General features: G+C 42.1%; 1 protein-coding gene across 3 annotated transcripts in view; it reads left to right on the top strand.

The window, feature by feature from the left end:
* The window catches only part of HGSNAT (heparan-alpha-glucosaminide N-acetyltransferase), a 52,928-nt gene that overhangs the window by 32,433 nt on the left and 4,184 nt on the right, over positions 1-16,311 (top strand). For all 3 annotated transcript variants that reach the window (XM_047857639.1, XM_047857638.1, XM_047857637.1), the window contains exons 5-14: positions 1,224-1,293; positions 3,471-3,540; positions 4,231-4,340; positions 6,481-6,557; positions 7,529-7,559; positions 8,936-9,096; positions 10,249-10,364; positions 12,611-12,732; positions 13,114-13,240; positions 14,620-14,706. In XM_047857639.1, the coding sequence (XP_047713595.1) occupies positions 1,224-1,293; positions 3,471-3,540; positions 4,231-4,340; positions 6,481-6,557; positions 7,529-7,559; positions 8,936-9,096; positions 10,249-10,364; positions 12,611-12,732; positions 13,114-13,240; positions 14,620-14,706 (971 nt within the window). The remainder of the gene's footprint in view (positions 1-1,223; positions 1,294-3,470; positions 3,541-4,230; positions 4,341-6,480; positions 6,558-7,528; positions 7,560-8,935; positions 9,097-10,248; positions 10,365-12,610; positions 12,733-13,113; positions 13,241-14,619; positions 14,707-16,311) is intronic.

Genomic DNA, 16,311 nt, shown 5'->3' with positions numbered 1-16,311 from the left:
GGAACCATGTTTGTGTCCTGATCTGAACACAGTAACTACAAAAAACCTTTTTGAGATAACTAGAGAAATTGGAATATGGTCGCAGTGTTAGCCAGAGAATTGTTAATGACATTGTGATTATATAACAAAGGGTCCATTTTTAAGAAACTTTTAATTTTGAAGTAATTTTAGAAACATTGCAAAAAGGAGTTCCCATTTACTTTTCTCCTAGCTTCCCCTAAACTATGTAATCATAGTACAGTTATCCCATACATACGATCGAAACAAGGACGTTAACATCGGTATAGTGCTATTAACTGATGTATAGGCTTTTCAGATTTCTCCAGTTGTCCCTTCTAAGGCTCCCCCCTTTTGGTCCAGGATGCAGTTCAGGATCCCACAGCCCATTTAGTTGTTGGGTCTCTGCAGCCTTTTTTTCTTTCATGATCTTGACACTTTTGAAGAGGACTGGTCAGTTATTTTGTTATTTGCACTTGCTTGCAAAGTGCAACATGTTTTCTCTTAACTAGGTAGAGGGCGTGCATTTTTGGTAGATTAAGCCTTCTCAGTGTGCCATGTCAGGAGTTGCATGATGCTGACATGTCTTTTATGAGGTCTGTGCTTTAGAGATACATATGGAAGATGGATGGAGGAGATGACATGATGTCTGGGATTTGCTTAAAAATACTATAGGCAAGGGGTGCTTCTGGGTGGCTCAGTCGGTTAAGTGTCTGGCTCTTGATTTCGGCTCAGGTCATGATCTCGCGGTTTGTGGGATCAAGCCCCACATCGGGCTCTGAGCTGACAGTACGGAGCCTGCTTGGGATTCTCTCTCCCCACCTCTTTGCCCCTCCCCCACTCATGCTCTCTCTCTCTCAAAAAAAAAATAAATAAATAAAAAGCAGAGGGAGAGTAGCAGTAGATGAAGCAAGAGTGACAATATGTTGATAATACTAGATAATACTACGCATCTAGGGATGCGTATATGTGGGCGTATTATTCAAATCTCTGTTCTTTTGTAGATGTTTTATATTTTTCATAATGAAAATTAGCATTCCCCTAATGATGAGTGTTCTCAATTGTTTATAGGAATATAGGAAAGTTAGCATGAGAATATAGGCTTTTCCCTCACTTGTTTCCATTTTTGTTTGCTTTTTTGACTTACAGATGAAATGTAGTGACGTGACAGCTTCAATGCTTATGATGACGTTTTGGTGATACCGTGTTTTCTTTGATTTTTCTAGCTGTGTGTGTCGCTTTCCTTATTGGTGTGGCAATCATCATTGCAGTCTCATTTCTCAGGTTTTTACTGAGGTAAGCAGATGTTAGGGGAGGACACAGTTGGGGTGAGTAGAATATAGAAAAAGGATATTCAGGATAGTTTGACTCTTTAAATGACTGTTATTCTTTGATTAAATGAATGCTTATGTGTCCTCCATGGCCAGTCCAGTCCTGGGTATTAGGGACCATTGTAGAATAAGCGATGGTCCCTGACTTCAGGGAAATGATAACTAGTTTGAATGGATCTTTGCCTTCAATCCTCCCAAATGGCTAAAAATTAGAAGAAAATGCTTGAAAAGGCATTATTTCCAGAAAGAATCTTGCAGCTTTTGTAGTGAGTGGGAGAAGCCTGGGCTGATTTCAGGAAGCGGCTGCCCCACTGTGTTCTTCGTCCCCCTCTCTGGCTCTGAGCCTCGAGGCCGCCCTCTGGGCCAGCATCCCAACTCCTGCCAGCTGGGCATCCAGCGCAGAGATGGAAGATGGGGGGCTGGACCTTTACACCTCGGCATGGACTCGCTTTGCCCTGGTTAGGACGGGCAGGCAGCTTGGCGAGGGGATTCCTTCTCCCCTGTCTGTCTGGTTAACAGTGAGTCGGGTGAGAGTGAATTAGTAGACTGGAAAAATAAAAAAACAAGAAAGTAAAATAGATCCAGGCCTGTGGTGCCTGGGTGGTTCAGTGGGTTTAGAGTCCAACTTCGGTTCAGGTCATGATCTTGCGTTTTGTGAGTTTGAGCCCCACGTCAGGCTCTGTGCCGACAGCTTGGAGCCTGGAGCTACTTTGGGCTTTGTGTGTGTGTCTCTCTCTCTCTCTGCCCCTTCCCTGCTCACGCTGTGTGTCTCTCTCTCTCAAAAATAAATATTAAAAATAGATCTAGGCCTGGCAGATCACCGTTCAAAGGAAAGTTCTTTCATGTTTTTAAAGAAATAAGATTGATTGGAATGCTTTGCCTGTTAGAGTCTCATAAATCACAAGGTGTTATGGGTGAGCCATATCTAAACTAGAAAAAAGAAAACCTAGTCTAAGTCTGCCTGCCACCTTGGGGAAACCCAGCAGCTTTGGGGAGTGTATGAAGTCTGGCCCTCTTCCCTTTGTGCATCCCAGAAATATAAGGGTCTGGAAGGGTAAAAGGACTACTTCTTGCTCAGAAGCATATTTTTCACTTAACTGCTTTTTAGGGGCAGAGTGTAATTTTAGCAGAGGGGTTTCATTTCTTTGAATTAAGCCATTGTCTTGTCAATCTTTGGATAAGATAAGATGCAGATACTGTTCCAGTTTGTTACAGTGTATTCATTTGGTGCTTTCAATATGAATGGCTCTATGACATCACTTTCTAAGGTAATTGGTCTCTGATCTGGAGCTCTTGCACAGGGAAGAAATCGCACCTCACTCCACTGTGGAATTGAAATTGCATGTGATTCTGCCTCTGCAGCCTTGTAGGCAGAATGCTCTGCTGGCAAGCGAGAGTCCCTTGTCCCTTGCTTATTACTTTTCAGTGTGCCCGTGGGAGTCCCGGAATGCTTAGGTTTGTCTGAACCAGAAGAATCTGAGGCAGTAGTAAGAATACAGGGTCTCTCACCTTTCACTGGGAAGACAAGAAAATACAAGAAAATTAAGGGCGTTTTAAAAATTCTAATTTTTAAATATCTTAAGTTCTCCTTTCGGCCTTCCTTAGATGTCTCTGTTTTAATATTTTCATGTGGTGGTGATGTTACCAATGCTGAATGAGGTAGAAAGAAGAGTATGTTGTAGGGAAAAAAGAGAAGAAATAAGAATATGTGCATTAAATATATGGTTCATGTTTAGAAACTGATCTGAACAAATAAACTGGAGAAAAAAACTTATGAGACAAATTGAACCAGCTGTTTGGTGATACTAGGAATTATTGATAATATTTTAAAATGTAATAATGGAACTGTAGTTCTGTTTTTAAAAAAAGAGTCTTTTATTTATTAGAGATCCATACTAAAATGATAAAATGATACCATGTCTGGGATTCTTTAAAATAATCAATCTAAGGCAGGAAAGGGGGCGGTGGGTGGGAGTGTGGATGAAGTAAGATCGACCACACATAATGATACTTTAAAATGTTTATTTCTTTGACTCGTATAGAATATGAACTTCAAATTAATTTTCTTTTAATATGCTATCCAATCATTTTGAAAAATTTGCCAAAGGGAATAAATTAACAGACTTTTTTATTTATTTACAGTTTGGATGACTTTCATAATTGGATTTCTAAAGCAATAAATTCACGGGAAACTGATCGCCTGATCAATTCTGTGAGTTATTAGAATGCATCATGTGTGGTCTGGGTGGTTTTCTAGATTTGGAATTTATAATTCTGTGTTTAATAATACTTATTGTCTGGCTTAATTAATGTTATTTATATTGTAGAGGGCCAGGTCATGTGTTCTGTATTCTTAATAAAGAGCAAGCAGCCTTCTCTTCGGCTCTGGTGAAGGGCAGGATCCCCTTCTCTTTTCTAGTGAGTTGGAACTTTGGGCTGCATTGTATGCACGATGTGGAGACATTTTTTCACTCTGCAGGCAGCACTGTTGGTAGGTACTAATACAGTTAGGTAGAGGGTGTCAAAAATAAGAGACATCCATATGAAATCTATAAATCAGTGGCCTCCTATGATGGTTAAACATATTGTGTTAAATTCATTACGGACATACTGCTGTCCATTTATGGACATACTTATTTGTAGCCTTGTACCAGATGCACTCATGGACCAGTTTTTTGTGGTCATTGATCAACATGGCAGCTGCAGGCTCAGCAGATAGCACAAAAACCAAATAACGTGGAAAACTAAACCTCTGGGTGGAATCTTTACAAAAGCAAATTAAAGGATTGTTCAGGACGAGTTTTACTCTCTATTCTGTTAATTTCTTCCCTAAAAAACAGATAACTGAAATTTACTTGCCAGCATTATGAACCGGCATGTTTCTCTCCCCGTTTTTCTGAAGGAGCTGGGGTCTCCAAGCAGGGCAGACTCACTCGGTGGCGATACTCAACCAGGAGGATGGTGTCCACCTGCCTCACCTCCGCGCCTCCGCTGTGTAGACACATTCAGGGGGTATGTGGGGCTCCCTTGGGACACGGTGGGCACAGGTATTCCAGGATCACATGTTTGCACATAAACACACTTCTAACTTAAGGTGTTTTTACATATCATTTACCTTGTAGGGTAGGCAGGACTTCTTGCTGTAAAAATAAATCAGTGGTCTCTCCCTTCTCAAAAACTCTCGTGATAGCAAATATAATAGTTGCAAGAGAGGAGTCGAGGGGTACAGCCAGAACGTTTCCACTGGTATGTAGATTCTTCTGAGTTAAGGTCATTCACCTATGGGCAGGCAGCTGCACACGGGGCCTCTATGACCATCTGTACCCCTGTGTCCGGTGAGCAGCTTGCCAAATGGGAGGCTGTGCCAGTCTGGAAGTGAAGCACCAGCCATTGCTGGTGTCTGTCCTGGCCCTTCCCCACTGCTAGCAGAACAGCTAGAATATCAGGCCCTTTTGGTAGCAAATCCACAGAGTCATACAACAAGTTGTTTTTCTTTTAGAGTTCAGGTAGAAGAGTGAGGGCTAGGACCCAACTCTGAAAATAAAGTGTAAAACTGTATAGCTTGAGCCATTTGCAATGACCTGGATGGGGCCAGAGAGTATGATGTTAAGTGAAATAAACCAGTCAGAGAAACACAAATACCATATGATTTCACCCATATGTGGAATTTAAGAAGCGATACTAATGAGCAAAGGGATAAAAAAAGAGAGAGAGTGAGGCAAATGGAGAAACAGACTCTTAACTATAGTGGACAAACTGATGGTTACCTGAGGAGAGGAGGGTGGGGGGTGGAAGAAATAGGTGATGGGGATTGAGGAGTGCACTTGTGATGAGCACCAGGTGTTGTATGGAAGTGTTGAATCACTGTATTGTACACCTGAAACTAATATTACACTGTATGATAACTGGAATAAAAGTAAAACCTTAAAAAGAAAAACCTATATAGCTGAAAATAAACATCTAGGTGTCAGGCCTTCCATTTCTGCCCACGGAGGGCTTTTAAACTCCAGTGATAACCTTATAATTCTGTCCCAGCCTCCCCAGATGCTGAGTGCTCCTGGGGTGTATATTTGAAGCCAGGCAATAATGAGAGTAATGAACATTGGTAACAATTTTTGAATTCTTGCCCTGTGCCAGGCACTTCCTTGTCATAATTTATTCAGTCTCTCCACCACCCTATGAGGCATAAACTTTTAATATGCCTGTTGTACTGATGAAGAGTTAGGTAATTTGCCCGAGGTCAGCTGGGGACTAAGTGGGATAGCCAGGCAATAACCTCACTGACACACTAAAGTCTTCATTCTTCAGTATCCTGCAGAATTAGCATCAAACAGTCACATATTCAGAGTCTATTTTATCATATTCCTCTTTCTTTTTTTAATTCTCATTTTGCTGCTTTTAGAAATGAGATGTTCTCAGGTAGACTAACATTTATTAAGTGCCTAAAATATGCCAAGCACTGGTTAGGCACCAGGATATACATTATTCTCCTCAGTAGTCCCAGTGGCCCCTGTGGGTGTGTTTCCTCTCTTACAGAGAAGCACATTGAGGTAACTGATAAGAGTCTTGCCCTCGTAAGAGAGGAGGGCCCATGATTTGAGCCCTCAGCTCTAACAACTGTATGTCTTCTATTACAGTTCTTTAACCTGAGACTTCTAAGTGATTAGTGTGAAACTGAGTGATGGGAAACGTTTGCTTTGTTTTCAAGTTACACAGTTTAGCGTCAGTGTAACTTTCTTTTAAGAAATCACATTGGAGGGGCGCCTGGGTGGCTCAGTTGGCTAAGCGTCCGACTCTTGGTTTCAGCTCAGGTCATGATCTCAGGGTTCATTAGATCAAACCCCATATTAGGCTCTGTGCTTACAGTGTGGAGCTGCTTGGGATTCTCTCTCTCTTCCTCTCTGCCCCTCCCCCACTCATGCTGTCTTTTGTCTCTCTAAAATTAAGAAAAAAAAATCATGTTGGAAATGTTGGCAACAGAAGGGTTTTGTGTTAGGGCCTTAATTACAGTGATTAGAAAGAATGGCTTCCTGCTCTGTAAGTGTCCTCTGTGTTGTGATTGCCCCTTGTGAGTATAAATGTGTCTTTTACAGTTGGGCCATTCCTTGTCATGTGTGCAAGCTCTGAAAGTGTGCCCTTTGCTGCTTTACAGGATAGCTCTCATCCTTATGGTCTTCGTTAATTATGGAGGAGGAAAATATTGGTACTTCAAACACTCAAGTTGGAATGGTAAGATATTTCCTTAGGGTAGCATTGCTTGTGTAGAACCCCTCAAAGAAGCGTGGGCAAGAGAACCTCTCGGCATCCCCTCAGGAGCTCAGAGATGATGCCCCACCAGCCTCCTTTGAGTGCTGAGCTCCTGCCCCCATAGGATGATCTTTGGATGATTCCATTAACCCTTTTTGTTTTGTTCTTGTTTTTGTGTGCTGTGGCCTTGCAGTGGTTCACTGTGGTAACATGTAGACGTCTGAGCTCTGCTGCAGGACCATGGGCCTCTGCAGAAGCTGTTAAGAATTTAGTTGTAAACGATTTTTGTCATATTGTCTTTTTTAAAAAAATATTCTTAAAAAAGTTTGTTTTAATGTTTATTTATTTTTGAGAGAGAGAGAGAGCACAAGCAGGGGAGGGGCAGAGAGAGAGGGAGACATAGAATCCAAAGCAGGTTCCAGGCTCTGAGCTGTCAGCACAGAGCCTGACGTGGGGCTTGAACTCATGAACTATGAGATCATTACCTGAGCCGAAGTTGGACACTTAACTGACTGAGCCACCCAAGCGCCCAGATATGCTTTTATTCCAGCCACATGGGAGCTCTATCTTCTACGACTTATGGTCCTCCTCAGGGGTGCCATTGAACTCAGGTTGGTCCTGAGTGGTGGTTAGTAATGGCTGTGAATCTGGCTCAGTAGTTGGTTTAAGAATGGATTTTGAGTAGCACTGCTCGAAGATAACAGACTTGTCTACACACTGCTACTTTGGCTCTCCCATGCCCAGTTATGTTCTTAGGAAATGTCTCAGGCCTAGTGACCGGTTGCAGAGTCTCCAGGGAGTATCTGTGCGTGTTACTTCCCAGTGTTTTCCTGTGAACTCTGCGTGAGTTTACTTTCCATGTATATCAGTATATAATGGTGCCAATCTAGATTTAGGATGTATTTACATTCTAGAGTCCTTTTCCTTACTCTTGTTCTTGTGTTATTCTCCAGGACTGACGGTGGCCGACCTTGTATTCCCATGGTGAGTTGCAGTCTCCCACCAGCTCTTCCATAGGTCATCCAGGTTTTTGTTTTTTCAGCGGATGCTGGAGCCTTTCTCTGAGACCAGCCTTGAGTTCTGGGCCACAGGCCTATGTTACTCACAGGTGTCTGCCCTCATGAGGTCCTTCTGTAAATTGTGTTACTGGATAGTTCCTATACTTGGCACAGGGCTTGCATAAGGCCTGCTTATAAAAGATGAGTGATTTCAGAGGGAACATTTTGTTACTGTAGATATGGTATTCGAGATCCTGGAATCTTGTAGGAAATCATAAATTCTGAATATGTAGTTAAATCCCATTCATCCTGAAAATAAATATAAAAATCAGTTCCTGAAAGAAATGTAGTGTATTGGCATCAGGAAATTCTGATAAGTTATGTAACAGGGTAATGATAGTAATAAATTAAAATGTAAAATAATCCTGGAGTGAGTGACCCACTCCATCACTGATCATCTGTGGTTTGTTCACCTTGTTAAGGGACCTTGACTTCCTGTACAATGTGGAATTTGTGTCTTTGCTTGTGACTCTTGGAGCAACTTTGTTCCATCTTTAGGAGGTAGTACTGGCTGTTGGTTTAGGTCTTTGATCCCTTGGGTTCCATCACTAATATGTGTTCAGGGTGTTTTGCAGGAGAGCTAGGGTTCTTTTTTGAGATGGGTTTGGGGAGGAGGAAGTTTTATATATCTGAAGACTGGGTAATTACTTATGTATATTCTTTACAAGGTTCCCTATAGGTTTCTGTTCCTGTTACTAGACACTTTTATCCAATTAGGTGACCCCAAGAAAGGAAGCTGGGGGAACCAAAGAGCAAACTCTCATCTTCTGTTAACCCCACACCCAGTAATTAGAAAGACTGCTATTCTGGCTTTTTTTTTTTTTTTAAAGGATTAGTCTAGTAAAAAGGAAGGAAAAGAGGTGGGTGGCTCAGACAAAATTAGAAAAAAATAAAACTTCCTTTTTTTTTTTTTCCAGGCAAAAGAGTGAATTTAGAAATGATTGAAATGCATTGTTTCTCAAGGACTTTGAGGGTGTGCTAATGAATGTCAGGTTCTGCAGATTGTAGCATCTTCTTCATCATTGTTGTCTTTGACAACTAAAAGGGAGTCTTGTCCTTGGAAACTGCACTCAGCCCTGAAGAATTTTCCTTCTAGGATAGGACTTGACGGTGCACAAACCTTATAGTCCAACAGGGTTACCTTCTGATTCCTCCTCCAATGTTACTTCAATAATTAGCCACTTTAGAAAATCAGGTGTTGCTTCTTGTATGTAGTAGATTATAAAATAGTGATGACATATAGATAAAAAAGTAAAACCACCCTAGAAATGGCCACCTTTTAATAGCTGTCTTTTTTTTTAGGTTTGTATTTATTATGGGATCTTCGATTTTTCTGTCAATGACTTCCATATTGCAGCGAGGATGTTCAAAACTCAAACTGATGGGGAAAATTGGATGGAGGAGTTTCTTGTTAATCTGTATAGGAATGTTCATTGTGAACCCCAATTACTGCCTTGGTCCATGTAAGTATTTTTTCCCCTGTTTTTGTATATATTTGGGTTGAAATAGGAAAACTATGTATCAGAATTAAAAAGAAATATAATTCCTTCATCTCAGGTTCCTGCAAAAAGAACAGTTATTAGAAAAGTGTAAACATGCTTATATAACATCGGGTATTATTATTATTATCTTGGGACTTCAGACCTGGAAGGAGCTTCCAAGACTACTCAAATCCTTCTGCTGTCCAAAGGAAGACTCTGAGTCCCAGAGAGATTAAAGTGCTTTCTGTGGATCTTCCAAGTGCAGGGACAGAGTAGAGCCAGATCAGGTCACCTGGTTCTCAGACCCTGCCCTCCTGCCTCTTTGGATTCATCAGCTTTCATAATAAGGCTGTTGTATGGCAGTTCAACAATCCACCTTGGTTATCACCTGTATGCCTGCTGGGTTGCTGGGAAGGAATATCTTTGTTGTTGTTTAGCAGTGTGAGCGACACGGGAAGCTTGAGGGAAGGACACACACCCTGTACCTGGGACCAGCATCAGAGTCAGCGAAATTGGTGGTTGCTGTACTCAAGGTTGCTGTACTCAGTGTCATTAGTAAAACAGGACATAGTTACCTGGACAAGAGTCATGTGGTCCCTTCAGCTCAGAAGCACATTAGGAGGAGGTAGAGGTCACTTCCATTTGGGGTCATAAGGAAAGGTGTCACATAATAGTTGATTCAGTGGATCTTCAAAAAGTGAACCACTGCTCCCAGGAGGATACATTGTAGGGCTCAATTACATGGTCACACTCTTCCAGTGAGTAGTCACGTAGCCTCTAGGACAGGGAGAATCTATTTGTGGCCTGTGCTGGCTCTGCAAGTTGATGGTGGATGTGAGAGCTGGTTGAACCCATGCCCGGTGTGACAAAGGGCCAGGCAAGGAACCCCAGGGCCCAGGTAGTCCTTGCTTTGTCCCACACCCAAGGAAGACACGTATTCTTGTCCCCATGTCCCAGCTGGCCACTTCCAGCTGTGAGGTTGAGCCGAATCCCATATGTATTACTATCTCCAAGAGCTTCAAAGCGTACTTAAGTACAATAGAGGTATGCTTTCCCCCTTAGAAAAAAATAATGTTGTCTTGGGCAGGAAGAGGAATTCTGGCTAACACTTTACTTAACTTGTGCCTTCTATAGTGTCTTGGGATAAGGTGCGAATCCCTGGTGTGCTCCAGCGGCTGGGGGTGACCTACTTTGTGGTTGCCGTGTTAGAGCTCATCTTTGCCAAACCTGTGCCTGAAAGCTGTGCCTCGGTGAGAAAACCTACTTTTAAACATGGTGGGGCTGGGGGTGCAGAAATCACTGTATGATTTTCAGAACCTTCTTTAGTGCTGAGCACAGTACTGTATGTCAGTAGACTCAGAGTCAGTAGACTCTGTTAGTCAAATGCATTATTTTTTTCCTTCAATTAGTTATTTTTATTTAGTCTTTACATCAATCGTTTTTCTTTATTATGGGGAAAAAACACATAACATGAGATGTCCCCTCGTAATAAATTTTTAAGTGTCCAGTGATCAGATGCATTTTGACGGCATTAAATAATATCACCATCATCCAGTTTGCTAGTTTAGTCTTTTGGGGCATTACTGCCAATTTTTTAATTCCTTGCAGTATAAGATATATAGAAACTCATGAAACATTTCAGTGTCTATATACATGCTGTGAAGATTCAACTTGGAGGAAAAATGCCAAGGTAGGGTGGAGGAGAATGACAGTATTGTCTTTGGCTAGTTAGTATTTATTTGTAGGAAGTATGTGAGAGTTTCATTTCTTTCATGATTGCTTTCTTTCTTTTTTTTTTTAATGTTTATTTTTGAGAGAGAGGCAGAGAGAGTGCGAGTGGAGGAAGGGCAGACAGAGGGAGACCTAGAATCCAAAGCAGGCTCCAGCTCTGAGCTGTCAGCACAGAGCCCGATGTGGGGCTCGAATCTCAAACCGCAAGATCATGACCTGAGCTGAAGTTGGACGCTTAACCAACTGAGCCACCCAGGCGCCCTTGTGATTGCTTTCTGTCTTAATATAAATTGCTCAGTGAGTTTACCCAGGTGGAGCTTTTTTTTCCCTGGTAGAGGTAAAAATTTAGGAAGAAGTGTTAAAGTTCTTCCACTTGGGATCCTACTTAATTTATAAAGTTGTCTTTGCTTTGTAGCTCCTTTCTGTATATGTAACTAGCATATTCATCACTGAACCCCACACTCACTTGGCCTTCCCTGCATTGATTGTTCAGTTATATGTCCTTGGAGGGGATTGGATCATTGTTCCTTCACCTGTTCTGCCCACTCTGTTGTTGTATGTGTCCCCTCTGCTATGGCTTTTCTTGAGGTGAAGCGAGAGTAGACATGAACATGGGCTTGGTTAGCCATGTGTGGGACCTAAGGTCTGTGGAGGCTCCTCCACAGCCACCATAATAGAGTAAGGGGTGGGGTGTGACACCAAGAATAGGTGGGCTAGGGGTGCCTGGGTGGCTCCGTTGGTTGGGCATCCAACTCTTGGTTTTGGCTCCGGTCATGATCTCATGGGTTTTGTGGGTTTGAGCCCCACGTGGGATTCGTGGGATTCTCTCTCCCTCTTTATCTCTCTGTCCCTCCCCCACTCATGCTGTCTGTCTCTCAAAAATAAATAAACTTAAAAAAAAAAAAAAGGATAGGTGGGCTATACTCCTTCTTTCAACCAGGACAGCTTCAAAAGTTTAAATTTCATTTTCCTTTTTAAAAATGTATTTTTAATTGCTTTTTTAATGACACCTTTATTGAGATATGTTTCACATACTGCAAAAGTCACAAGTTTGAAATGTGCAATTCAGTGACATGTAGTATATTCACAGAGTTGTGCAGTCATCCCCCCTATCCAGTTCTAGAACATTTTCGTTATTCCACAAGAAACCCTGTACTCACTACCAGCCACTTGCCGTTTCTCCACAACTCCCCCAGCCCTAGGCAACTCCTCATCTATTTTCTGTTTCTGTAGATTTACCTGTTACGGACATTTCATATAAGTGGAATTTTATAATATGTGCCTTTTTTGTTTGGTGGCTTTCACTTAGCATATTTTTCAAGGTTTATCCATGTTGTGCCATGTTTTAGTTCTTCATTCGTTTTTACTGCTGAATAATACTCCATTTTATGAATGTCCCACCTTTTGGATACATTCATCAATTGATGGGCATGTGACTTATTCCCATTCTTTGCCTAGTATGAATAAAGATTCCATGTGTATTTGTGTATAAGTATTTGTGTGAACATCTGTTCTCAATTTTCTTGGGTATAGGAGTGGAATTACCCAGTGCTGTCTTTTTAACTAATGTTTTATTATGATATTTCATGGAGAGGGGCAGCTAGACCATATGATACATATGAAATAAACGTGCATGTAGTTTTATATTACTACCATCAAGGCCAGAGAGGAATCACACAGAATTTCCCCAATACATATATGCATCTTTTTTTTCCTATTCTACTTGCATGTAGTTCATATATGTGTTTTTATGCCCCTCACTCAGGAGAGAAGCTGCTTTTCCCTTCAAGACATCATCTTCAGCTGGCCCCAGTGGCTCTTCATTCTGATGCTGGAAAGCATTTGGCTGGGCTTGACATTCTTCTTGCCTGTTCCTGGATGTCCTACGTAAGTGAGCCCATGTACGTAATCCCTTTTTGCATGTCATTTTCTGCCAGGTCAGAGCTTCTGGGGTGATAGCTTGCAAATTTCCCAAGAGGAATTCTCTTTTACTCTTTCTTCTTTGAGGCATAGTGTGTATTGGGAGAGGAGTTGGGTGGATGTCCAGAGGAATGTCTCCGTGAGGCTTTTTCAGGGTCAGTTTGAATGCAGGCTGGCCTCCCACCTTAGCACGCAGGGAGCAGTCAAGTCCAAAAAGCATTGCTGTAGGGTAACATGGCTCCGAGGGGTTGCATTGTGTGAAGCCACTTGTTGGGCTGCAACAATTGCCAGTATATACCCTGAGCCCCTCTGAAGTCTTGTCAGTGAAGTACATGTTCTCTTTCCCAGTGGTTATCTTGGACCTGGTGGCATTGGAGATTTGGGGAAGTATCCAAATTGTACTGGAGGAGCTGCTGGCTACATTGACCGCTTGCTTCTGGGCGATGACCACATTTACCAGCATCCTTCGTCAGCCGTGAGTGAGCCTAGCTTGCACTTAGAACTAGACATTTGGGGGGTCTGAAGTGAGAGAAAACGGAAGGGGCTGGTCAACTGGAAACTGTCCGTTTAGCAGACTGTGATGGGAACTAATTTTTAGTTGAACAGTTTGCTGATTTTGGAAATTTAATGTTCATTAAATGTGTGTATTCATTAATTTGGATTGGAAAGTGTGAACGCACTATGTCAAGCATGCGGCAGCGTGCTTTTTCCTGTAGCTCAGTTGGGCTTCCTGGCAGCCGAGTCTGAGTCTGAGATTCGTATGCAGGGAGCCTATCAGGCCGTACTTTTGGGATTGACACCTGCTAGGGATCAAAGGGATCAGGAACTCGCAGAAGGGGCAGTTGGACTGCCTCATAGTCATACCGCCTGAGTTAATCTCCTGGGGGGGCTGTGCTGGTGCTTTACAGTTGTTCTGGAGTGAGAGATCGGGCCCTTGTTAACCCTGGTTGGATACAGACTACCCCCAGCAAGGGAGTGTGGCTCCTGGAGAGGCAGCTCTCTTCAGTCAGGGACAGATCCAGAAAAGGGACTTGGCTGAGAGCTTTCTGGCCATTAATATTTCTACCAGCTCAGGAAACAAATGCTTTAGTCCTGAGAGAAGTGGGGCAGGGGGATATCTATGTGATGCATTGTGGCATCCACTACACTGTATATTTCCAAATTTCTGCAATTTCCATAATAACATTTGTTTTATAATAAAATAATACATACACACACATATTTAAATATTTATTTTGAGAAAGAGAGAGAGAGAGAGAGAGAGAGAGAGAGAGAACATGAGCAGGGGAGGGGCAGAGAGAGGGAGAGAGAGAATCCCAAGCAGGTTCCGCACTGTCAGCATAGAGCCTGACACAGGGCTCGAACTCACAAACCATGAGATCACGACCTGAGCCAAAATCAAGAGTCAGATGCTTAACTGAATGAGCCACCCAGGTGCCCTAGTACAGGTATGTTTTTAAATGTTAATTTGCCATAAGAGAAGTTAGGAAAGAACATCTTTTTGATGTTACAGTAGGGTTGACCAGGTTGAATAAGCCTAACAGTTATGAAGGTATTATGCACGGTTTTGGAACTGGGCGGGGAAGCATTGTGTCCCAGGGCACTTGAGGTTGAAGTGGGTGCTCTGGACCACGGCTTGTCCCTGGGCTCTGTGTTCCTTCTGGTGTCACACACCCCACACTTTGTCACCCAGAAGTATTCTGCCTGTAATCCCCACAAATTGGCAGTGAATTTCTGCAGCAAAAACAAAAAACATTGAATTCTGGAGTGTACTCAAGTTTGTATTTAGTCTCTGAGTTGTTTGTGTGCGTTTCATGGTCAGTGGGTTCTGCCTTCTTTTTCTGCTTTGTGAAGGTGCTTTATCACACCGAGGTGGCCTACGATCCAGAGGGAATCTTAGGGACCATCAACTCCATTGTGATGGCATTTTTAGGAGTTCAGGTATTTGTTTATTTTATATAGCTTGATTCATCACTAATTCAAAAACTATTTCATTAAGTAACTGGAAGCATATCTTCTGTGGTATAATACATTCTGTTTATATGTGACAAATGGTCAAAACTAGAATTTGCTAAAATTTAGCACATTGAAATAATTCCGTATAATTCCTATATGCTTCCCCAGATTCTCATTATTTATGTGGCTTATCTTAGCAATAGAAGCACAGCAGTGTGTGGGCAAAAAGGTTTCCCTGCTGGAGTGTACCGGTGATGTTGGGAAGCCTCAGTGTCACTTGGCACATTTCTTTCATATACACTTTATATGGTTTCAGGTTATGCATATTTTATGCCAGAGTCAATATAGGTGGTTCTTGGTGTATCTTATGTGCAATTTTGTTAAAATTCTGAACAGCCTAGACTTTTATCCCCTAATGTTCTCCTTATTGATGTTTGAAACTATTGTTTGAGCAGAACTAACTGGAAGAGGAAGAAGCCTGTAAAGCAGCACTAATGGAATGTTCCGTGACAATGAAAATGTTTTTTATGTCCATATGGCTTTTAACTTGAAATGTGGTATACGAGCATGACTGAGGAACTGAATTTTTAATTATATTAAATTAAGTTTTATTATTAAATTTTTAAAATGTTTACTTACTTTGACAGAGAGAGAGAGAAAGCATGAGCAGGGGAGGGGCAGAGAGACAGGGAGAGAGGGAGAATCCTAGCAGGCTCTGTGCTGTTAGCTGTCAGCATGGAGCCTGATGCGGGGCTCAAACTCATGAACCATGAGTGAGATCCTGACCTGAGCCAAAATCAAGAGTCGGATGCTTAACTGACTGAGCCACCCAGACATCCCATGTTTTATTCTTTTTTTAAATGTTTATTTATTTTGAGAGAGAGAGAGGAAGGGAGTGAGCACACATGAGTGGGGGAGGAACAGAGAGAGGGAGGGAGAGAGAGAATCCCAAGCAGGCTCCGTGTTGCCAGCACAGAGCCTGACGTGGGGCTTGATTCCACGAACTGCGAGATCATGACCTGATGAGCCGAAATCAAGAGTACGATGCTCAACCGACTGAGCCACCTAATTTCATTTAATTTTAATTAATTTAAATTTAATTTCAAATAGGCTCATGAGGCTAGTGGCTCCCATATTGGATGGTGCAGGTCTAAAGCATATACATTTTGGTGATTTCATATTTAGAAATACTGCTTTATACTTATCTCTGTTGTACTTTATGGTTCACAGTGGGTACTTTTACATACGTTCATTTAATCCCCGTGTTTGCTCTTGAGGTAAGTCTGTGCCTGTGGGAGCAGCCTAGGATAGGGTTCAGAGCGCAGACCTGGGTCCACACCGCCTGGGTCTGAACCACATTCCACCACTTTCCAGCTGGGTAGCCTTCAGCACGTCCATCCGTCTGTGCTCCAGCAGCATCTACCTCCTGACGGTGTTGAGAGGATTAAATAAGCTAATTTATGTACAATTCTAAGAACTGGCATATAGAAAACATTCATAAATTTTAGCTTAATTACAAATTATTATGAATATTTTCTTATCCTTTTATGCTTTCAGAAATTATTTCCTAATTTCAGGGAGTTTTTATGC

The sequence above is a fragment of the Prionailurus viverrinus genome, chromosome B1, assembly GCF_022837055.1.
Source record: "Prionailurus viverrinus isolate Anna chromosome B1, UM_Priviv_1.0, whole genome shotgun sequence".
Classification (NCBI taxonomy): domain Eukaryota; kingdom Metazoa; phylum Chordata; class Mammalia; order Carnivora; family Felidae; genus Prionailurus; species Prionailurus viverrinus.
This window is presented reverse-complemented; position numbering and strand designations above follow the sequence as displayed.